The sequence below is a fragment of the Phoxinus phoxinus genome (assembly GCF_949152265.1).
Source record: "Phoxinus phoxinus genome assembly, chromosome: 1".
NCBI classification, from domain to species: Eukaryota; Metazoa; Chordata; class Actinopteri; order Cypriniformes; family Leuciscidae; genus Phoxinus; species Phoxinus phoxinus.
Genome location: NC_136876.1, coordinates 4,295,801 through 4,320,485, shown reverse-complemented (window position 1 = coordinate 4,320,485; position 24,685 = coordinate 4,295,801). Strand labels below are relative to the sequence as shown.

Genomic DNA, 24,685 nt, shown 5'->3' with positions numbered 1-24,685 from the left:
ATAAGTGGACTCCACCCACCGCGTACTCAAGCCAATCAGATAACAGCCACATTGAGCTGGCCAATCGCAGCACGTTCTCGCTACAACCAATCACATTTGGCTTTACACTCGGGGTGATCTTGCTCTGAAATAACTTTGCTCATTCCTCATCCATCTGCATTGGCTCAAATAGGAATACGCATAAGGCCCATACAATTGCTACAGCAATTTTTAAAATTTTGATTATTTTAGAATTAGACCATTAGACTGTGTATCAAGTCAAGCCACAATTTTAATGAGCCTGGGAAAAAGCCAGAGCAACAGCGCTTTACTTCTCTGTTATGGGAAACAATGTGTTATGGAAACGCCACGTTATTTAAGATAGAAAAGCATCAATAGCCGTGTTTCCACTGTCGGGCCGGGCCGTGCTAGTGCGTGCCAGGGCCAGTTGCGTTTCCACTGCCACTTCCGGGGCTTGATCGGGCTTACTCGAGGCCAGCGGCCCGTCGAATACCTTGGTCCAAAGCGGCCCAGCTCGGGCTAGAGGAGTGGCTACAAGCAGAGGCGGGGCTTCCCTGAGTCGGGAGACGGGAGCGCCTGATAATTCTGTCAGCATTAAAGACTTTTCAAATAATTTAACTCACTTTCATGTTTGAATGCCTTCTGTTTGTGATCCGATGTGAATTCTGTATAAGGTAGAAATATTTAATATAGTATAAATACGCGATGCAAAAGACTATGCGCGCTAACCATTACCATAGTAAACGCTTGAATATACGCATAGTAAAAAAACAGTGAACGCTTGAAATCAGACCAATCATGAAGGCCATCACAATCATGTTTTTATTGTATCTGTCAGTAGCCTACTCATCTCGTTATGCCGGACTATCATAAAATAAAATAAAATAAAATAAAATCATAAAATAAAGCAACATTTTTTTTTGGGAGCTTCCTCTGTTTCTCTGACTGGAGATATCTGTATCCTACTGGGAGAGAGTGCTAAAGCTCCTCAGCTCGTATTTTTGGTGGCATATATTTGTAGAAATTATCATTCTTTCTAAATGTGACTGTAACTACCAAATAAACAGAAACAGACGCGACTGAAGAAGTAGCTAAGTGTGTCCTCTTTCTTTTGTGAAATAGACCAAACGGTAATTTATTTCTGTGTGACTAATGTGCAAAAGCTCTTTTTATTGTAAACTTGTGGTAAAACATGCTTGGGTTTTAAATTTTCAAGTAAACAACAAAAACGCTTTTATCATGTTTGTTTTGCGATGCACGCGGTTTCCAGTGATTTCTTTCTGATTAGTTTTCTGATAAAACTTGCATTTGTTGGTGAAATGATGGGTTAGTGTGCCGTTGTCCCAGAGAGGCGTGTTACGGGCGTGTTTTAGTGAAGCGCTGTGGAGCTTCTGGCCCGACAGTGGAAACGCAGGCCCGGTGCTACTGGCCCGAGGCTATTAGCCCGGCATCAGCCTTAATTTTAACATTGAGCTCCATTTTTAGTAAATTTGGAGTGCTGTCAATACAGAGAACAACGACAAAAATCCTATTATCCTATTTTTAAAATTTGCACCCTATTGACTTGAATGGGGCAAATTTTAAACCTGCTTTTATTTCTCTTATCATCCTTGATGTGTCATTACAAGTGCCCAGCCATGTTGAGTGATTCCTTCAGAGTGAACACGAGTGAATCTGACTGCAGTAGATTTGAAAGATATGAATAAAAATGATGTTATTTCAGCCAGCGCACATACCTGTATTTTACATCCTGTTTTCGGTCGAAGTCCACAGTAGTCGATTGTCGAGTTCACGCGCGTGATCATAGGTAACTAAACCTATGAACTCACTCTGAGAAATTTCAAATGATACTAAACATAATACTCAATGATAATCATTCTAGTCAATGCTTGTGTTTACACCGGCCGCGACGCGGCGCGCTTCAGAAGCTTCCCAGAAGCGGCTCTCCGCGCCACATCGCTAAATGTAGGCGCCTAGTCTATTTTTGACGGACGCGCGTCCAAGTCGCACCGGAAATACAAAATGAAGTTCCTAAACGTAAGTTAGGGAGGAGTGAGCCAATCTAATCTTTCAATCATCAGCCGAGTACAGTATATAAGCAGCCGCTTACCTCTCCCCATAGCATCAGCTGTTCCAGTATCCCTCCACCTCCCCAAACTCCACCTTCATCTTAGGTACCTTGCCCCTTAATTAGCATATCCTACATTTTAGCCACTGGGGGGGTATATCAGAGCTCGAGTTGAAGCTGCTTCATCGAGCCCCTCTCCAGTGGACAGCAAGCCAAATAAGTTTAACCTAATATCTTAAAGATTTTATGGGCAAACAAACTCGTTAAATAAAAGTAAGAAAACCCTGTCAATTTCAAAATAAACACCCTTTGCAGACTCCCAATTGTATTACATACCAATATATCCTTGGTAGAAACCCAAAAATGAAATTCTCTGAAATTCTCCTGGTGTGAGTTGTCACACCAACAACTCGGAAAAAAGAGGACGGAATAAAACCATGTCGGAGCCATGATGCGCCGCACACGTATGCAGTGTAAATGAGGGTTTATGCACAGCGTGTGGGAGCGGCGGCACAGCCAGTAAACCACGTGTGTGTGTGTGTGTGTGTGTGTGTGTGTGTGTGTGTGAGAGTGAGTGCAAAAGTGAGTTTTGTTTCATTATATACCAAAATCAAAGCTGATACTGTATGCTAATAGATAAAGGAGTCATAATAATGTAGTACATGCTTTGAATTCCTATATATAGCTATGCAGTGTTCTAAGCAGCCTGGATGGGCCGCTGTACGTGATGCAACACTTATTATAACCAGAGACTTATTAAAATAAAGAGACTTGAGACTTGACTTGGACTCAAGCTCAGAGACTTGAGACTTGACTTGGACTCTAGCTCAGAGACTTGAACTTGACTTGGACTCTAGCTCAGAGACTTGAGACTTGAACTTGACTTGGACTCTAGCTCAGAGACTTGAGACTTGAGACTTGACTTGGACTCTAGCTCAGAGACTTGGACTTGAACTTGACTTGGACTCTAGCTCAGAGACTTGAACTTGACTTGGACTCTAGCTCAGAGACTTGGACTTGAACTTGACTTGGACTCTAGCTCAGAGACTTGAGACTTGACTTGGACTCCAGCTCAGACACTTGGACTTGACTTGGACTCTAGCTCAGAGACTTGAGACTTGACTTGGACTTTAGCTCAGAGACTTGAGACTTGACTTGGACTCTAGCTCAGAGACTTGAGACTTGACTTGGACTCTAGCTCAGAGACTTGAGACTTGACTTGGACTCGAGCTCAGAGACTTGAGACTTGACTTGGACTCTAGCTCAGAGACTTGAGACTTGACTTGGACTCGAGCTCAGAGACTTGAGACTTGACTTGGACTCAAGGTCAAAGACTTGAACTTGACTTGGACTCTAGCTCAGAGACTTGAGACTTGACTTGGACTCGAGCTCAGAGACTTGAGACTTGACTTGGACTCTAGCTCAGAGACTTGGACTTGAACTTGACTTGGACTCGAGCTCAGAGACTTGAGACTTGACTTGGACTCTAGCTCAGAGACTTGGACTTGAACTTGACTTGGACTCTAGCTCAGAGACTTGACTTGGACTCTAGCTCAGAGACTTGAGACTTGACTTGGACTCTAGCTCAGAGACTTGAGACTTGACTTGGACTCGAGCTCAGAGACTTGAGACTTGACTTGGACTCGAGCTCAGAGACTTGAGACTTGACTTGAACTCGAGCTCAGAGACTTGAGACTTGACTTGGACTCTAGCTCAGAGACTTGGACTTGAACTTGACTTGGACTCTAGCTCAGAGACTTGAGACTTGACTTGGACTCTAGCTCAGAGACTTGAGACTTGACTTGGACTCTAGCTCAGAGACTTGAGACTTGACTTGGACTCTAGTTCAGAGACTTGAGACTTGACTTGGACTCAAGCTCAGAGACTTGAGACTTGACTTGGACTCTAGCTCAGAGACTTGAGACTTGACTTGGACTCGAGCTCAGAGACTTGAGACTTGACTTGGACTCAAGGTCAAAGACTTGAACTTGACTTGGACTCTAGCTCAGAGACTTGAGACTTGACTTGGACTCTAGCTCAGAGACTTGGACTTGAACTTGGACGATGGAAGATGGCGCCGGTGAGGTCGGCTGCCGTCACGACTGCTCTGACCACTTTTTCTTAGTTTTGTTTTTAAGTCAGTTTTTAGCATCTTAAATCAGTAAATGATTACTATTGAGTATATTAGATATGATAGAGACACTCTTGTTTCTATTGGTGGATTATGTACTCACAATTCGATGTTTTTAACTCTGGACCCGAGCTGGCCGAATGAGATTCTGAGGGAAAACAATGGACGCGGCGCGAAGAAGCGGCGGCCACGAGGGAAACGAGCTGGCTTCAGGAATAGGCTGAGAGCTCGTGCACACCGCACACCTCTGCCTAGTATCCTGCTCGCCAACGTCCAGTCACTGGAAAACAAACTCGATGACCTCAGGGCAAGGATAAAGTTCCAGAGAGACATTCGGGACTGCAATCTCCTCTGCTTCACCGAGACATGGCTGAATCCAGCGGTGCCGGACCACGCCATCCAGCCGGCCGAGTTCTTCTCGGTTCACCGCATGGACAGGACGCGGGACTCGGGGAAGTCAAGGGGAGGCGGCGTGTGTTTAATGGTGAACAGCAGCTGGTGCAACAGCGCGAGCGTTTTTCCTCTCACACTTTCTTGCACACCAAATCTGGAGCTACTGTCCATCATGTGCCGCCCTTTTTATCTTCCTCGGGAGTTTACATCAGTCATAATCAGTGCCGTTTATATTCCACCACAAGCGGATACGGACACTGCCTTATGTGAGTTGCATGAGGCACTTACACAACACCAGACACAACACCGGGACGCTGCACTTATTGTGTCGGGGGATTTTAATAGTGCCAACCTCAAACGCGCAGCGCCAAACTTTTACCAGCACATTTCCTGCCCCACCAGGGGCGAAAGGATACTGGACCACTGCTACACTATGGTCAAGGACGGCTACAGGGCACAATCTCGCCCCCCGTTTGGTAAATCAGACCACGCAGCCATCTTCCTCATGCCAAAATACAAACAAAGGCTGAAACAGGAAGTTCCGGTTCAGAGGGAGGTCGTGTGCTGGACGGACAAATCGGTGGCTGTGCTGCAGGACGCACTTGATGACGCAGACTGGGACATGTTCAGGAACAGCTCCGGTGATGACGTCAGCGTGTTTACGGAAGCGGTTGTGGGATTCATTGGGAAACTAGCGGAAGACACCGTGGAGAAAAAGACGATCAGAACGTTTCCCAACCAGAAGCCGTGGGTGGATAAAACCGTCCGCGACGCTCTGAGATCTCGCACCGCTGCCTATAACACGGGACTTGTGTCGGGTGACATGGAACTGTACAGGGCTGCGTCATACAACGTGCGGAAGGCGGTGAAAGAGGCGAAGCAGCGCTACGGGAGGAAACTAGAGTCACAACTTCAACAGAGTGACTCTAGGAGCCTGTGGCAGGGACTACGGAAAATAACGGATTATAAAGTAAAAAATACCGGTATGACGAACGCGGACGCGACTCTGGCAGATGAGCTGAATATTTTCTATGCTCGTTTCGAGGCTGCAGCTAAAGACGCTAGCGATGTTAATGCTAGCGGCGCTAACGGCTGCAGACAGGAGAACAACAATGCCGGTACCGGGGGCGCGTTCGTCATTACCGAGCATGATGTGAGGAGAGCCTTCAGGAAAGTGAACACCAAGAAAGCAGCAGGACCAGACGGCATCTCAGGCCATATCCTTAGAGCCTGCGCAGACCAGCTAGCACCTGTGTTCACTGAGATATTTAACATCTCTTTATCTCAGTCGGTGATCCCCACATGCTTTAAAGAGTCCATCATTGTTCCTGTTCCGAAGAAACCTTATCCTGCTTCCCTCAACGACTATCGCCCTGTGGCCCTCACTTCAGTGGTGATGAAGTGCTTTGAACGTCTGGTCAGAGACTTCATCATTTCATCATTACCTGACACATTGGATCCACTACAATACGCTTATCGTCCAAACCGCTCTACGGATGATGCTATCTCTCATCTCCTTCATACATCTCTTTCTCACCTGGACACCCGGAGAGGGAATTATGTGAAAATGCTTTTCATTGACTATAGCTCTGCTTTTAATACCATAATTCCCTCCACACTCACCACCAAGCTGGAGCACCTGGGACTTAACTCATCAATGTGTCAGTGGATCTCCAATTTTCTGACTGGCAGACCACAGGCAGTAAGGATGGGCGGACATGTCTCAGCCTCACTCACTCTCAGCACTGGAGCCCCCCAGGGGTGTGTTCTGAGCCCCCTGCTGTACTCTTTGTACACTTACGACTGTGTGGCCACTACCAGCTCCACCACCGTCATTAAGTTTGCTGACGACACTGTCGTGGTGGGCCTGATCACGAACAACAATGAGTCGGCTTACCTAGAGGAGATTGGAAATCTGGAGAGCTGGTGCCAGAGGAACAATCTCCTCCTGAACGTCAGCAAGACAAAGGAGCTGATAGTGGACTTTTGTACAAAGCGGGAGAGGAACTACCAGACCCCCGTCATCAACAGGAGCCCTGTGGAGAGAGTGGACAGCTTTCGATACCTTGGTGTATACATCACGCAGGATCTATCATGGTCCTGTCACATCAACACCGTGGTGAAAAAGGCTAGGCAGCGTCTCTACCATCTAAGACGCTTGAGAGACTTTAGACTGCCCTCTAGGGTGCTCAGAAATTTCTACTCCTGTACCATAGAGAGCATCCTGACGGGAAACATCACAACCTGGTTCGGAAACAGCACCACGCAGAACAGACGAGCTCTACAGAGGGTGGTGCGATCAGCTGAGCGCATCATCCGCGCCGAGCTCCCTGACCTGCACTCGATTTACAACAAGCGGTGCTGGATCAAGGCTAGGAAGATAGTGAAGGACCCCAGCCATCCTAACAATGGTCTGTTCTCCCTGTTGCGGTCTGGAAAGCGCTTCCGCTCCCTGAAGGCCAACACAGAGAGACTGAGGAGGAGCTTCTTCCCGCAGGCGATAAGATCTCTCAACCACAACACAACACAGGACTAATAATATATTCTTGCAATATCCATCACTGACTGGGTATCCATGGTCACCCTGGCCACACTCATGTACACTTTTGCACTACATATTTATATTATATCTATATTAGATTATATTATATTTATATTTTCATATCTTCATCTATTTTTTTTTTATTTTTTTTTGTAATTTTATTTTATTTTTATACTGTTATACTGATACTCTTTTATGGTCAATGGCAGTCGTGTAAGCATTTCACTGCATATCGTACTGTGTATTACTATGTATGTGACAAATAAAAAAAAATTGAAATTGAAATTGAATTGACTTGGACTCTAGCTCAGAGACTTGAGACTTGACTTGGACTCTAGCTCAGAGACTTGGACTTGAACTTGACTTGGACTCTAGCTCAGAGACTTGAGACTTGACTTGGACTCGAACTCAGAGACTTGAGACTTGACTTGGACTCGAACTCAGAGACTTGGACTTGAACTTGACTTGGACTCTAGCTCAGAGACTTGAGACTTGACTTGGACTCAAACTCAGAGACTAGAGACTTGACCTGGACTCGAGCTCAGAGACTTGAGACTTGACTTGGACTCAAGGTCAAAGACTTGAACTTGACATGGACTTTAGCTCAGAGACTTGTGAGCATCTCTGACGGATAATGATGTACCTGATTTAAGGTCCAAGTCTGATAAGACCCAAGCAGCAGATTTCAGAGCGGGCCCATTTGTCACTAGACGCAATCCAGCTCCTGAAATAACATCTATGCTAAGTTCCATGTATATTTCTGATGATGACGAAAAAAGTGATGATGACGATGACGAAAGCTGTGGATTGAAGGTTAATGTTGTACAAACAATGCACACAGAAATTGATTAACTAAAGGTGGATTTATTGGCCCTTAGTTAAAAAGTACAGTCTAATGAACAGGATGTTAAACAGTCTATGGAAAGTTCACTTAATCGTGAAACAAATTTCAGGGATGCAGTGGACGCTGGTTTGGCAGATTTGCAAGATTATTTTTTTGTAATCCCTAAGGTGTCTAGAAAATGAATTTTGATGTTCCCCACACAAATTATTGGCCCATATGTGATTTTTTGTATCATCTTTTTTGTCCGTGCTTGATTTTCGTCTGTGAAAAATTAAAACTTTAAACCTACATAGAATCTGAACAATACATCCTACAGACACAATCCACCCCATTTTATCTTCATCTTTGCATTGATAGATATGAGGATTGTCATGATTCGATGATGTATAGTAGCCTGTCTACATCAGACTTCCTACTTCCGCTAATTTCATTTCGCTCCTGTATTCAGTCTGAGATAGCGGCCTATCTTTCAGTGTTCCACCGGCCTTCGGACGGCCGGGCCAATCAACGAACAGAGGGCGGGCTGAGAGCCGTGACGTAGACGCTAAGCGCCGAGTTTTACATTGTAGGTTAGAGAAATCGAAAACCGAAACGAGACACGGGATGCAATTCGCTCTGTTATGGAGAACCAGTGCCGCCGCTCCCACCACGCGCTGTGCGTAGGGAACCAAGAGCTGAGGAGGCACCAAAAAAATAGTGTTCCGGGAGTCTCCCGCATATTGATAGCGGCTCACTGAAGCCCGCGAATTAGTTAAACTCTCCGGAATCTAGAGCGAGCGTGCCCGCGAGACAGAGACTGTGCTCCAAACCGCGTAGCGCGTGCACGGCAGAGAGGGAGAGAGAGAGAGAGCAAGAGAGGCGTGTGTGCCTCATGAAGCTTCTCGGGGTAGAGGGCATCATAAAGGAATTATGCTTAGGGCACCGAAATGGCTAGCAGCAGCACTGGCTGTGTTTAAAATATCTAATCCTAAATTTGAGAGTTGGCTACAAATATTTTCTTGTTTCACTCTGTCAAAAATAAGTTTAGAGGCGTGATTGTACCGTGGATGCGTAGATTAACGATGCATAATCTGTAAAAGTCGTTTACAGCCATGTTCACTCCGGTATTTTGCTCGCATCATCATGTGTTTACACTGTAAGTTCGATCATAGATTTGAGTTCGATGCATGATGTCTGTGGTTCGATGCGGCTGTACAGGCGCATAACATACGTCCTGACTAAACTTATCTGATTGGCTTACGGGTAACCAATGATTTTAAACTTCAGAGAAGCGCCCCCTAGCGAGAGAGAAAACACTTCTCTATTATGCCATTCCAGACTCTGTCTACGAAGCAAAGTGAAGTAGCAGAGTCTGGTATTAACAGGCTAGATGTATAGTGCATAAAAACTCAAATAAACACCAAACAATTTTTAAAAATGGTGACATTGGATCACTGGAACTCCTCCCCTATGGACCCTATTAATATATATTTTCTAACTTTTGTATTTTTAGTCTGTAAGATGTCGAATAAACAAACGTTGATGATCCCCACCTGAAATATTCTCACATGTATGTCTTTTCTGGCTATATTGTTCGCCTCCCTGGATTTCCAAAAAAGCAAAAAAGAACATTTACATAATCTTTACATAATTACATGACTCTTAACTGTACATTATGTAATGACAAATGTCTTTTGTATAACTGTTATATATTTGTAATGCTTTAGGTGTCTGATAAACATATTCCCCACTTTAAAATATTGTGCCAAGTTTTTAATTTAGATTTGAATCAATTTGAAACTTAGAGCAATAAGTGTGGTCGAGTCAATAACACTGAAGGCCATCAGAAAGTCCAGACTTAGCAAGCCTGTTGTGGCAAAAACTTTGTCTTTAATCATCATCACTGCGTAAGAGACACTCCGAGTCAAATTGTCTTTTATAAAAGTATTTATTCTCGCAAGAAGTTCCCCGTTACCACACAGAAATTACCCTGTGAAGTGAGTGAGACCCAAATAGCCTAAAGTATACACTCAACCCAAGATCCCTGTGTCAAAAGAGAACCTATACACTCACCATGATCTTGAAAAATGGCCTTATTTAATAAATAAATAATAATAATAATTCATTACATTTATATAGCGCTTTTCTGGACACCCAAAGCACTTTACATAGAAGGGGGAATCTCCTCAACCACCACCAATGTGCAGCATCCACCTGGATGATGCGACGGCAGCCATATTGCGCCAGAACGCCCACCACACACCAGCTTACTGGTGGAGAGGAGACAGTGATGAAGCCAATTAGTATATATAGGAGGATGATTAGGAGGCCATGATGGACAGAGGCCACTGGGAAAATTTGGCCAGGATGCCGGGGTTACACCCCTACTCTTTCGAAAGACATCCTGGGATTTTTAGTGACCACAGAGAGTCAGGGCCTCGGTTTAACGTCTCATCCGAAGGACGGCGCTCTTTTGTCAGTATAGTGTCCCCGTCACTACACTGGGGCGTTAGGACCCACACAGACCACAGGGTGAGCGCCCCCTGCTGGCCTCACTAACACCTCTTCCAGCAGCAACCTGGTTTTCTCAGGAGGTCTCCTATCCAAGCACTAACCAGGCTCAGCCCCGCTTAGCTTCAGTGGGAAACCAGTCTTGGGCTACAGGGTGATATGGCTGCTGGCAATTGAATGAAATGAAATCGAACTGAAAAGAATCAACGCTGACATTGAAATCTTGTTTGGAATTGAAATATTCAAGATCTGCTTATCAGGCAATATAATCATGACTTTCCTGAAAAGGATTATGAGGAGAAAAGGTAAATGTCAGCTGAAGACTAAATATTCAGGGGGCTTAAGGATCAGCTAGCGATAAATCAAAGCTAGCAGTAATGGGTTCTTGGTCTGTGGAAAACTACTAGGAAGAGCAACTGAAGACCTTGAAATGGGTATAAAATGTGCGCAGTCCTGTGAGCTCATAGCTTGTTCTCAGAAGAATTTCAGTTCTTTGGCATTCAGCTGATTCATGAGATTCTCAGTGCAGAACGTCACCAAACTGCCTGGATCAAGAAAGACGTAAGTTTTGATGATCTTATTGCCTTTAGCAACTTTAACTTGGACTGGCATGATTTCTAGTGCACATTCCCAACTGGCCCCTGTTGCACGATCAGCTGATAATAGTGCACTATTGACTGGCGTTTCTTTTGGTTCTGTGAAGTTCGGGTTTGGCAAAATCTGCTTTTTTGAATTTCCATTGACAATGGTAAAGATGTATGTGCATAGATATACTGGTTTGTCAACATCTAATCCTCAACCTCGATCAGAAGGTTTGTAAGCAAGAAGAGTTCATGACAGCTTCAGTTCCCACGCATTGATTTATTCCAATCAATCCACAAGTAGTTTCTTTCAAATGTAGATTTATGTGTGTGTGTTTGTGTGTATTTTGCAGTCAGTTAGTGCATGGTTACCTTGGCAAAAACTACATGAGGTCAAAACAGCAACATGGGTGCCTGCTTGCAGCTACACTTTAGATGCCTCTCTGCTAGTTTGGTCATCGGCTCGTTTCCTCAGGGTGGTTGCTCTGAATTTTACAACTGTACCTTTAGCAGGAGTAGGATCTTTGATATCTCCGAAGACTGGATGGCGTAAAATCTCAGACTGAATTTCCAGAAATTCTACAAGATTTAGAAATCTAATATGAGTATTCATTCTTTGGAATGACTCAAAAGTTACTGTCCGCCACCTTTGCGGAGCTTGTATGGGAGTTTGGATACAATCAATTTCAAGTTTGATACAAGGTCCAGTTCAACCATGTACAGGTGCTGGTCATAAAATTAGAATTTCATCAAAGAGTTGATTTATTTCAAGAATTCAACTTAACAGGTGAAACTAATATATTATATTCATTACATGCAAAGTGAGATATATCAAGCCTTTATTTGTTATCATTTTGATGTTTATGGCTTACAGCTTATGAAACCCACGAAATGAAAATCCCAGAAAATTAGAATATTACATGAAATCACACAGTACTTACACAGTAATACCATGGTCATTGAACCAGGTTTTGGTTCTTTGGGCAGTGTGGGAAGGTGCAAATCCTGCTGGAAAATGAAGGAAGCATGAAGTGCTCTGAAAATGTCCTGGTTGACGGCTGCGTTGACTCTGGATTTAATAAAGCACAGTGGACCAAAGTCCTCTTTTCTGATGAGAGCAAATTTTGCATCTCATTTGGAAACCAAGGTCCCAGAGTCCGGAGGAAGAATAGAGAGGCACACAATCCACGTTGCTTGAAGTCCAGTGTAAAGTTTCCACAGTCAGTGACTGTGACTGTTCCTGCACACAGTGCCAAAGCTACCAGTACCTGATGGTTTAAGGACCATGGTATCCCTGTTCTTAATTGGCCAGCAAACTCGCCTGACCTTAACCCTATAGAAAATCTATGGGGTATTGTGAAGAGGAAGATGCGATACGCCAGACCTAACAATACAGAAGAGCTGAAGGCCACTATTACCCCTTTTCCACCAACAAGAACCGGGTGCTGGTTCAGAGCCAGAGCCAGAGCTGGTTCAGAGTTGGTTCAACTGACGAGCTTACTAAGAACCGGTTTGCCTTTCCACCGGCTAGAGAGCCACAACAGAGCCAGATCTTACGTCACTGTATACGTCTCATGTTGCCCAGCAACCGCTAGTGCGGTAGCGCCAAACACAAACACGCCAGGCTTGTTCGAGATGCATCGGCTTCTTGCAGAATCGACATCAAAGCACTGCGATAGCGATCTAAAAGCACAAGGAGTCCTATGCTCTCCAAACACTACCGCAGCTCCGATCGGTCCTCGCCGCTCCGATGCATCTCGAACAAGCAATCAACAATAACGGACGTTGCAATACTATGGATGCTCATGGGATTGCAAAAATACATCGGAATCCAACGCGTCCGTGCAGCGCGCCGTAACTTACATAGACGTATATTATAATCGAGCTGCTATTAGCTCGACTAGCTGCTATTTAAAAATGGCGGTCACAAGTTTCTATTCGTCGTGTTGGTCACGGTAACCCCGCCCCCAGCCCCTGACGCAAGCGGTTCTTACTTGGCTCCGTTCTAGACCCTGCAATGATTTGGTGCTACTTAAGAACCAGTTTTACTGGTTCGGAGCTGGTGCTTTGGCGGTGGAAAAACAAAGAACCGATTTCAAACTAGGCTCTGGCTCCGAACCAGCACCAGCTCTGCCTTGGTGGAAAAGGGGTATATCAGAGCAACCTGGGCTCTCCTAACACCTGAGCAGTGCCACAGACCGATCGACTCCATGCCACGCCGCATTGCTGCAGTAATTCAGGCAAAAGGAGCCCCAACTAAGTATTGAGTGCTTTCTGGCAACCGGTCTGGGGCAAAAAAAAGTTCCTGGGACAAATTGTTCCGGGTAATTTCGGTGGAAACGCGGCTAAAGATTCATTGATCAGTTGTGCTGCTTGTTTACACTCTCGTACTCACAGCTGATGCGTTGTTTATTCATAAATCGCCGATTCATTTCGGCTGTGAACAGCACAGCTTCCAAGATTTCTTGAGAAGATAATTCATAGTACAGTCCTTTCGATCTCGTCGATCGATCTCTAGTGCGAGTTTTCTTCAATAATTGTTGAGGCTTATCTTCTTTAAAACTTTCTTTAGGCCTTGAGGTTAGCGGAGCAGTCTCTCCCGATACACGTCCATAAAGCACACACTGAGATGCAGTCAAAACAACAAAAACCTGCGGTTTATTGATCACAATCTCCGGTTTACATTCAAGCAAATACAGTGGGGATTTTGCAGGCTTTCCTACTTACACAGCATGTAGAGGTCTGTCATTTGTATCATAGGTACTCTTCAACCGTGAGAGACGGAATCTAAAACAAAAATCCAGAAAATCACATTGTATTATTTTCAATTAATTAATTTGCATTTTATTGCATGACAAGTATTTGATACATCAGAAAAGCAGAACTTAATATTTGTTACAGAAACCTTTGTTTGCAATTACAGAGATCATAGTTTCCTGTAGTTCTTAACCAGGTTGTAGTTCTTATGTGGTTTCTCCACTGTATGGATCTTCATGTGTAGCTTCAGGTTCATTTTAATAGAGAAACTCGTCCCGCACTGATCACACGTGTGCGGCTTCTCTCCAGTGTGGATCATCTCATGTGTTTTCAGATGTGATGACTGACTGAATCTCTTGTCACAGTGTGAACACTTGTAAGGTTTTTCTCCAGTGTGGATCCTCTCATGTGTTTTCAGATGTGCTGACTGACTGAATCTATTGTCACAGTGTGAACACTTGTAAGGTTTCTCTCCAGTGTGGATCATCTCATGTGTTTTCAGAGATGATGAGTGACTGAATCTCTTGTCACAGTGTGAACACTTGTAAGGTTTTTCTCCAGTGTGGATCATCTCATGTATTTTCAGATGTGCTGACTGACTGAATCTATTGTCACAGTGTGAACACTTGTAAGGTTTCTCTCCAGTGTGGATCCTCTCATGTGTTTTCAGAGATGATGAGTGACTGAATCTCATGTCACAGTGTGAACACTTGTAAGGTTTTTCTCCAGTGTGGATCCTCTGGTGCTGTTTTAAATCGCTCGCTGTAGTAAAAGTCTTCTCACACTCAAAGCACATGTACTCTCTCACACCAGTGTGAATTTTCTGATGTTTATGTAAAGTGTTCAGCTGTGAAAAACTCTTTCCACACACAGAACATGAATGCGGCTTCTCCTTTGTATGAACTGTCAGGTGTCTCTTCAGGACTGATGCACGGAGAAATGTTTTGCCGCATTGATCACATGAGAACGGCTTCTCTCCGGTGTGGATCCTCATGTGAAGATTAAGGGATGATGATTGACTGAAACTCTTCCCACACTGATCACATGTGAACGGCTTCTCTCCGGTGTGGATCCTCATGTGAATCTCAAGACTTTGTTTGGTTGTGAAACTGTTTCCACACTGAGTGCAGGTGAAAGATTTATTGGCTCTTCTTTTCTTTAGAAATGTATTTTTAGTCCGTTTAGTCTTTGAGCGACTCAAAGGTTTTTCTCCAGGTTGGACATGATGTTCCTCCTCCACTTCTCTCAGTTCTTCACTCTCCTCCTCCACTTCTCTCAGTTCTTCACTCTCCTCCTTCACTTCTCTCAGTTCTTCACTCTCCTCCTCCACTTCTCTCAGTTCTTCACTCTCCTCCTCCACTTCTCTCAGTTCTTCACTCTCCTCCTTCACTTCTCTCAGTTCTTCACTCTCCTCCTTCACTTCTCTCAGTTCTTCACTCTCCTCCTTCACTTCCATCAGTTCTTCACTCTCCTCCTCCACTTCTCTCAGTTCTTCACTCTCCTCCTCCACTTCTCTCAGTTCTTCACTCTCCTCCTTCACTTCTCTCAGTTCTTCACTCTCCTCCTTCACTTCCATCAGTTCTTCACTCTCCTCCTTCACTTCTCTCAGTTCTTCACTCTCCTCCTTCACTTCCATCAGTTCTTCACTCTCCTCCTTCACTTCACTCAGTTCTTCACTCTCCTCCTTCACTTCACTCAGTTCTTCACTCTCCTCCTTCACTTCTCTCAGTTCTTCACTCTCCTCCTTCACTTCTCTCAGTTCTTCACTCTCCTCCTTCACTTCTCTCAGTTCTTCACTCTCCTCCTTCACTTCTCTCAGTTCTTCACTCTCCTCCTTCACTTCCATCAGGTCTAAAATCAAAGAAAATGTTTTACATTTAATTTTTAGTACATCAAAATAATTATCTTCAAAGAGAGAAATATAAAGTGAAAGGACATGAAAGTGAGCCCTGATGTAATGGTAGAAAGTAGACAACTGTTATAATAAATTATGATAATTTCATGCCTTTTTATGAAGTGAGTGGCTGTGGCTTTAACTAGTTTTAAATGAACATGTTAGTCCTACATGTTTCACTCAACACTGTTACTCCTGACATGATTTTCCTCTTTTCAAAAACAGAGCATTTCTTAAAACTGTGACATTCAGGAAGTGACATCATCTGGGCTCTTTCTGATGCATGATGGGAAGACAAGAAAATAATCTCAGTCCATTTTACACAAATTGCATGTAACCCAGGTCACGGACTAAATTAAAAGTAATTATAATTATTTTATTTTTATTATTGGGGATATTCAATTTAATTAATCAATGAATAATACTATTGATTAGCATTACCAAACATGGACGTTTTATTATTATTTTAATTTAATACTGTGAAGCTGCTTTGATACAATCTGTATTGTGAAAAGCACTATACAAATATTCTTGACTTGACTATTAATATCTGTTTAGTATTAATAACAAAAGAACACCGATAAGAAATTTAAGTTTTATATGATATTACAAAAGTAAATCTAGAAAAAGAAATTGGCCAAAGAAAGATTTGATTGGATGAGGTCGGAGGTTAGTCCCACCTCCGGGAAGTGAGTTCGTTTTTACAGCGCGAAGAAACCAAAACGAGAGCAGCAGAGAGTGTGACTAATGAGAAAAAGACGCAGATTGACGCAAGACAGTGCATCTTGTTCATAACTCCTGAAAGACAATCAAAATAATTTTAAAAATAGATTATTTTAGTGAAAAATATCCTTACAAGTCACACTTTAAATGTAGTGGAAGCCGACAGAAGAAGAGATCGAGACGAATGGGAAAAGTTAGAAACAAACATTAAAAGAAGACTGAAACCATCTAGATTAAAGCTACACTGTGTAACTTTTTTAGTTTATTCTTAGCTAAAAACACTTAGTTATTTCAAAAATATATGTGCTCATTAATGTATATTTACTTCGTTCAAGTAATAAAGTATTCTCGTGAGTGTATAATATGCCATTGAAAATACATACGGGTGAGGGGTTTGAATGCCGGTCGCCATGTTGCCCCTCCATCTTGAAAGTACATTAGCCAAAGAGGGACATACCCGTTAATTCACGCTTTGCCTTTCGCGTTTTAACACCCGATGGCACCGTGTCAAATGTGAAGAGGGGGATTGCTTGAGACTGCTATATAAAAACCTGAAAGCCTTTTTGAAAGTCTGTTGCTGATGGAAGACCACTCTTATTCTCGAGAATATGTATCAGAGACGCCAAGGAAGCGAAAAAGAGAATTAAGACGGCAACACAACAGGCAAATCAACAAGACAAATGAGACGCGAGCACACACACCACGCACATATTCATATGAGACGCGAGCACAAACACACACTGACACACGCACTGACACACACACACAAACTCTCCACGCACATATTCATATGAGACGCGAGCACACAATACCTTAAAGATGTGGAAAAGTCGATCAAAAGGCTCGATGCCAACAGCGCACGATGCAGTATTTGCGGTGAAATAATTGCTGCAAAGACCGGTACCACAACAAATATGATGAAGACCTTGACAGTGCACGGAGTAAACATAAGAGCAGAAAGTTGCTCCGTATTCGACTGGTAAATGAAGAGATACCTTGTTGATCACTCCAGTGTTTATATTGCAATAAATAATAACCTACTGAATGTAGGCCTACGTACACGGCTGTTCAAAAATGTGTTGGTTAGTCAGATTATTTTTTTCAGTAAGGATGCATTAAAGTTATCAATGGTGACATTAAAACGTGTGTAATGTTAAAAAATATTTCGTTTTTAAATAAATGCTTTTCTTTTTAATTTTTTATTCATCAAAGAATCATGAAAATGTTTATCATAGTTTCCAATAGTTATCTGATAGCTGATGTTAGCAATGAAATGGTAAAAAAATAACGAAAACATAAAACTATTATTCATTTTACATAGATAACCTAGGCTATATGTTAACTGACAAATTAAATTACTGCAAATTATAATAGTTTTCTAAAGTAACCTCATCACTTGAAGGAACACTCATGGACGAGGTCGAACTGGAAGCCATGTTAATCTTGGACTACATTGGCCACCGTAGGAGTTAAAACAAAATCGGAATTGAGAGGAACAGAAACTAATATTCACTGGATGGTCATATACCTTTTCACCGCTAGATGGGGGTAAAAATCACACACTGTAGCTTTAAGGCCAAACCAAAAGAAAACTATTTTATTTTTCTCTTTCACTTACTTTTTCCTTGGTGAGTACCATTTTTGCTATTATAGGCTATATATATATATATATATATATATATATATATATATATATATACATACATCAAGTGGTTTTGAAATATGGAAAGTTATCATTTAAAATGTAATGTGACAGACATGCATCTAAAGACGGTTTCATGATAACTGTGTAAATAAAGTTTAACGGTTCATATTATTATGTATATTTGTTTAAGTAGTTATGTTATTTATGAAGACATGTTACATGGGACGCTAGCTTTGCTAGCTGTGTACATAGGTTTCAATGTACTAAAAGTGAACATATGGTTGATTAGCATGCATGTTAAGTGCATAGGAAATTGAGTGATAAAACAGACAATTTATTTAATCTAAAGTTTATTGAACTGCTGAATAATGATTATTTTTGGCTTTGTTTCTGCAAGGCCAGGTTTTTTTTGTTTTCTCTCGTTTTTCTTCTGTTTCTGAATTCATCGAGATCGTTGCCTATTGAGTCCTGATCTGTCCCTGCCGTGGACAGGCGTCTGTGGTTTGGACATGGCGAGCCAACCATCTACTTGAGCGTACCTGGAAAATTAAAACATCTATTGTTTTGCTGAACTGATAGGACAAAATATTAGGGGTGCGCCGATCCGATATTCGGTATTAGTCCGATACTGGCCAAAATCACTGGATCGGATATTGCATGAATCGCGGGAGTATAACCCGATCACGTCCCTTAGTCCTAAATTGTCATACAAATGCTTAACAACACCTGAGAGACATGCCGTAAAGAGATATGAGCAACATCAGGGTTGCCAGATTTTCACATACAAATCCCGCCCAATTGCTTCTTAAAAATAGCTAATCGCGTTTCGGGGTGGGAGAGACCGCGGACTTGGCAACACTGGCATCACGTGAACGGTAGCTAGAGGTGAGTGAGGTAAGCGAGCACTCTCAGCAATTGTCCCTCCAGAAAAACCCGATTATGCGATCGCATGATTCAATGCAAAATCAGTTAAAGTCCGCATATTTTTTTCAAATACGCCGCACTTTCGCCGCATAAATTGCAGATTTCCGCGCGCAAAATATGCGGGCTTGCATGATTTCATAATCCCCGCATTTTCGTTGCAAAAAGTCACATATCTTAGCAGAAAGTTGAAAAATGTTGCGTTTACTTCACACAAGCGCAGTCATTTGCCCTGTTGCCATGGGAACGTTATGAAGTGATGTAATTGCGCGACATCATTGAAAAGCTGCAAACCCCGCGATGCAGATGAAACCATGATGAAGCCCGCAAATCATTCTCATTTGCCAACAAACATAAACGCAAAAGACTGTCATTTTTACAGAAGTTGTAGCATATTCATTTTGTAAAGCTACAGAACTTGTTCGACTCATCAATGTTTTGTAAGTTTGAGCCATGTGTTTATTAAGGTCTGAAATAAAACAAGATGAGAACTGAAATATTCCCAGCACTTTATGTGTGGTAGTATGCTTGCTTATCATAGGAAGTAATAAGAAATTACTCTTCACATTAAAGTAGTAGCCTAGTGAATAGAGTGTTGGGGGAACATTTTTTTTCTCTCTTTTTCATCAAACCGCAATTTTTGCAAGTTCCCGCAATTTCATCGCATAAAATTGCATAAATATCCCGCATATTCCATCACATTTTTTTCAAGAAAACGTGCCGCATAATCAAGGATTTTTGCCCGCAACAATCACAAAAAAACTCAGCATTTTTCTGGAGGGACTTAATTATTAAGTTATCATGTCAGCTGTGTGGAATATATGGTATTGTATCGGTATAGATCGGTATCGACAGATACTCAACTGTGTGGTATCGGTATCGGACATGAAAAAGTGGTATAGAGCCACCCCTACAAAATATACTCACCCTGAACTGTGCTATATTGTTTTTTTTTGCTCTTCTGGATTTTCCCTGGATCAATCGTTGGATTTTTCCTATTGAACCGGAACTGAACTAAAAATATTCAGTGACAGCTGAACATTGAATCTGATTCCCGAAGTTGTTTTTCTTTTGTTAATCTGGACACAGTTTTTTGAATTGTGAAATCTGGTTTTAAATCTTGATTTTTGAAATCTAAATGTCCAAATTGAACTGAGGTGTCAATTGTGAACTGAACTACTGTTTATTATTGCTGTTTATTTGTTTATTTATATCATTTTATTTGTCAAAAGATTCAATTCATTTTTTTCCGTAATAACAAGATATTTAATTTCTTAGTAATTAACATTTACATTTGAGTCTGAGTTGCTTTCTTTCTTTAGTTTCTGTTATAAATTTCCTTTACTCCAGTGATTCGAACCTACCTTCTGTAATCTGGTCCGAGACACAAATAGATCACATGTACCCAAGTTATTACGCCATAAAACGGGTAGCTGCGGGTTACATGTAGCATTGACTACATGCATCGACCCTGTTACCAAAGTTACTGTAAGAAGAATCTCTATAACTATGAATAACTTGTATGATATTTGACAAATACAACTTTATCAGTAACTTGGTGTTTACTGATTGTTCCTAAAAAAAATAAAAAATTATGTTGAAAATGACTAAAATTCTGGTAATGCTGATGCAAATTGGAAACCAGATATAAAATAAATGTAAAATAGTATTTAGCTTGATCTGATGTTAACAATCAATGTAAAAATGTCTCAAATCTCCCTTTTACTGACCATTTGTTGAAGAAAAACCCAGAACATTCTGTACCATTAGTTGAACTGTTTATCTAAATGTGATGAAGTGCTTGAATGTTTCTAACATGAATGTTCTCCAGCATCATGAATGAATGAAGAATAAACACCAACCTCTTTGTTCTTCAGGATCTTCAGTGTGTTTCATTCTGCAGGGTTCTGGATCACTCGTGTTCTCACTGTCCTCTTTAATAAACTCAGTCTCTGCAGATTTCAGCTCTTCCTGATGCTTTCATGCTCGTCTTCACTTGTAGCTGACGGGGATTTACAGCATTTATTGGGGAATTACAGTGGGAGGAGCTTCACTGATGATGAATTACTGTGGGAGGAGCTTCACTGATAATAAATTCCAGCGTGGGAGGAGCTTCACTGATGATGAATTCCAGTGTGGGAGGAGCTGATCTGCCAAAATCAAAAATATAAATCACTGAGTTTGTTTTTATAATAAATTACACTTCTAAGCATTTATCTCTGTCTATCTATTCATCGTACACAGTGATGCCAATTAATTCATTATTTTTATTGCTAATCCTAACTTTATTCTGCTTCTTCATTAAAATACAGGTGTCTAGAAATATAGAAAATAATAAATAATTTAAATTCTTCCAAATATAAATAATGGTAAGAAAAACAGTTAAAAACATAAACGTACATAGTAGCCAACACTCAGTATTAGTAAGAAAACACACAGAAATAAACGTATACAGTAGCCAACTAATCCCCTCAGTCTGCTGACACCAATGAAATGAGCTTTAAGTGTCAATTTACAGGAGATCTGGAGACATCAGCATAATAAATGAGGTGAAAACAGGAACTATTGTCATGAAATAAAGAGTGTTTTCAGCAGATCTGTTAATATTGATGAGCCTCAGATTATCAACACTCATTCAACAAGCCATTCAGGATCATCAGCAGATCATCTCACTTTATTCTGAGTGTTTGCTGTTAGAAACACATTATTTGAGTCAGGATACATGATAAAAGCCTGTAAAACTGCTCTACTGAAAGAAAAAATATGACATTGATAAAACATCAATCACTAATATGATATTTATCTTCATAAACCACTACAGATAAATAACCACAGCAGCATAATATGTACATTTGAATCTAAATATAGTTAGATTTTATGACAATCACGAAGTACTTAGCCTAAATCATTAAAATATTACATTTTATGGGCGCTGAAATTGATAACGATCATAAAAAGTTTAAAAATAAATAGCATCACAAAGCAATATTGTTCCAAGAGTAAAACGTTATTCATTTATTAATATTAACATTTAAGAGTTGATTTAAATGTCTCACGTTGGCTCAATCAATGTAAAGTAACTTATATCAGTGTAACACTTGAGATCGTTTCCCATCAATTTCCCTCACAGATCTCAAACTTTACCTCTTGACTTGACATTCAGGAACAGTTTTCAGTCCAAACATCGAGACAATCACACAAACGAACACAAACTCGCTCAGGTCTGAATGAACTCAACATGTTCTCCTCATGCTCGCTGCTGCTGCACTACATGTTTATTTCAGTGAGAAGACGCCAGAAAAGACGCTCAAGTATCGCTGTGATCGATGAAAACAATACAGAAATGAGTCTGTCGCTTAAACAAACTGTATAAAGTGTGTTTGATGGTTGTGTAAAGATGAGAAATACCGTGAACTGCTCTCCTCGCCTCAGAAGACTCGACGCTGAAGAGTCGGCGTGAGCGAGCGGTGACGTCATCGGCCTCCAACGCACCCGCGCACGGGAAACCCCTGCAGCCAATCAGGGCCACGCAGATTCAGCTTTACTAGTAGACTTCCATTATTATTATTTTAGAACTGAAGTGACTCCAGTTACTAAAGGTGAAAGGAACTTTTTTAAAGTTTAAAAAACTTTAAAAAAGTTTAAAGTTTTAAAGTTTTAAAAGTTTTAAAGTTTAAAAAAGTCAAAAATGTATCAAATTCACAAATAAATAGATTAAGACCAGCAAATGAATGTAAAGAGTTTCACACACACACACACACACACACACACACACACACACACACACACACAAACACACACACAAAAAAATCTAATTCACAAATAAATAGATTAAGATCCACAAACAAATGTAAAGAGTTTCACAAAAAAATATGAAATTCACAAATAAATTAAATGAGATTTGCAGATAAAAAAATATTTATTAATGTTTTATTATTTTACAAACACAACTCTGCCTGGCATTTATTTGTGAACCTGTGCATTTGTAAAAAGCTGCACGCATTTGTGGATTTTGAAACACTTCTAGCGTCCACGTGCAGAGAAATCCCCAAATAAGTGGACTCCACCCACCGCGTACTCAAGCCAATCAGATAACGGCCACATTGAGCTGGCCAATCGCAGCACGTTCTCGCTACAACCAATCACGTTTGGCTTTACACTCGGGGTGATCTTGCTCTGAAATAACTTTGCTCATTCCTCATCCATCTGCATTGGCTCAAATAGGAATACGCATAAGGCCCATACAATTGCTACAGCAATTTTGAAAATTTTGATTATTTTAGAATTAGACCATTAGACTGTGTATCAAGTCAAGCCACAATTTTAATGAGCCTTGGAAAAAGCCAGAGAAACAGCGCTTTACTTCTCTGTTATGGGAAACAACGTGTTATGGAAGCGCCACGTTATTCGAGATGGAACAGAAAAGCATTAATAGCCGCGTTTCCACTGTCGGGTCGGGCCGGGCCGGGCTAGTGCGTGCCAGGGCCAGTTGCGTTTCCACTGCCACTTCCGGGGCTTTATCGGGCTTACTCGAGGCCAACGGCCAGGATTTCAGGCCCGTCGAATACCTTGGTCCAAAGCGGGCCAGCTCGGGCTAGAGGAGTGGCTACAAGCAGAGGCGGGGTTTCCCTGAGTCAGGAGACGGGAGCGCCAGATAATTCTGTCAGCATTAAAGACTTTTCAAATAATTTAACTCACTTTCATGTTTGAATGCCTTCTGTTTGTGATCCGATGTGGATTCTGTATAAGGTAGAAATATTTAATATAGTATAAATAAGCGATGCAAAAGACTATGCGCGCTAACCATTACCATAGTAACCGCTTGAATATACGCATAGTAAAAAAACAGTGAACGCTTGAAATCAGACCAATCATGAAGGCCATCACAATCATGTTTTTATTTTATCTGTCAGTAGCCTACTCATCTCGTTATGCCGGACTATCATAAAATAAAATAAAATAAAATAAAATAAAATAAAATAAAATAAAATCATAAAATAAAGCAACTTTTTTTGGGAGCTTCCTCTGTTTCTCTGACTGGAAATATCTGTAACAGTACACTGAATGTACAGTTGTGATTGATTAAATACTGTTGTTTAAACGTTAGATTGAAGATAATTCTATGATCAATATTTGACGTTCCCGTTAGATGGGATGGTTCTTGATTACCTCTTCTCAAACCTAAGAAACACTTGAAAAAAAATATATTTTTTTTTTCTTAAACAAACAAATATCAACATTCTAAACCTCTGTTAATTCTCACTAAGATCATCTGACAGCAATAGTCAAAGTGATTATGTCTAAATGAGACCATAAATGATGTTGAAAATATGTCCACAATGGCCACATTTGAACTAGTTTTTAATCTTGTACGAAGGTTCGGTGAACGTCTAAATCGGACGTGCAGAACACGTCAAAAAAAGACGTCATAAAAACGTTCATTCTGGCTCCTCAGTGGACGTCTTATCAACGTCCGACTTTTGTGACAAAGACGTTGAAAAGGCGTCTTTTGGACATAATTTTGCTTAGTGGGAGGAAGAAGACTAAGAAGAGGAAGAGTATGGGAGTAAGAAGAGGAGGATGAGTAAGAGGAAGAAGAGGAAGAGTATGGGAGTAAGAAGAGGAGGATGAGTAAGAGAAAAGAAGAGTATGAGTAAGAGCATGTATTTAAGTATTTGGGAGTGCTAATAGACGGG

The 24,685-nt window shown here is 41.4% G+C and overlaps 2 protein-coding genes across 2 annotated transcripts in view; both read right to left on the bottom strand.

The window, feature by feature from the left end:
- Positions 1-22,277, bottom strand: part of LOC306999735 (uncharacterized protein) — a 501,826-nt gene extending 479,549 nt beyond the window's left edge. Inside the window, exon 1 of the mRNA XM_079614659.1 lies at positions 22,134-22,277. The gene's annotated coding sequence lies outside the window, so the exon portion shown is untranslated. The remainder of the gene's footprint in view (positions 1-22,133) is intronic.
- On the bottom strand, positions 12,546-22,451 carry LOC306999569 (uncharacterized protein). Its single transcript, XM_079614383.1, has 4 exons — positions 22,398-22,451; positions 20,852-21,139; positions 13,955-15,657; positions 12,546-13,836 (listed from the first exon to the last, which is right to left on the bottom strand). The coding sequence occupies exons 2-3, from the start codon at positions 20,883-20,885 to the stop codon at positions 13,976-13,978; spliced, it is 1,716 nt and encodes a 571-aa protein (XP_079470509.1). The 5' UTR covers positions 20,886-21,139; positions 22,398-22,451; the 3' UTR covers positions 12,546-13,836; positions 13,955-13,975.
- Positions 22,452-24,685: the final 2,234 nt, after the last annotated feature.

Coding starts and splice junctions, on each gene's coding strand:
- LOC306999569 (XM_079614383.1), bottom strand. CDS start 20,885: ATGAAACACACTGAAGATCCTGAAGAACAAAGAG. Junction 15,658..20,851: donor AGATCCTGAAGAACAAAGAG/GTTGGTGTTTAT, acceptor CTTTGATTTTAG/ACCTGATGGAAGTGAAGGAG.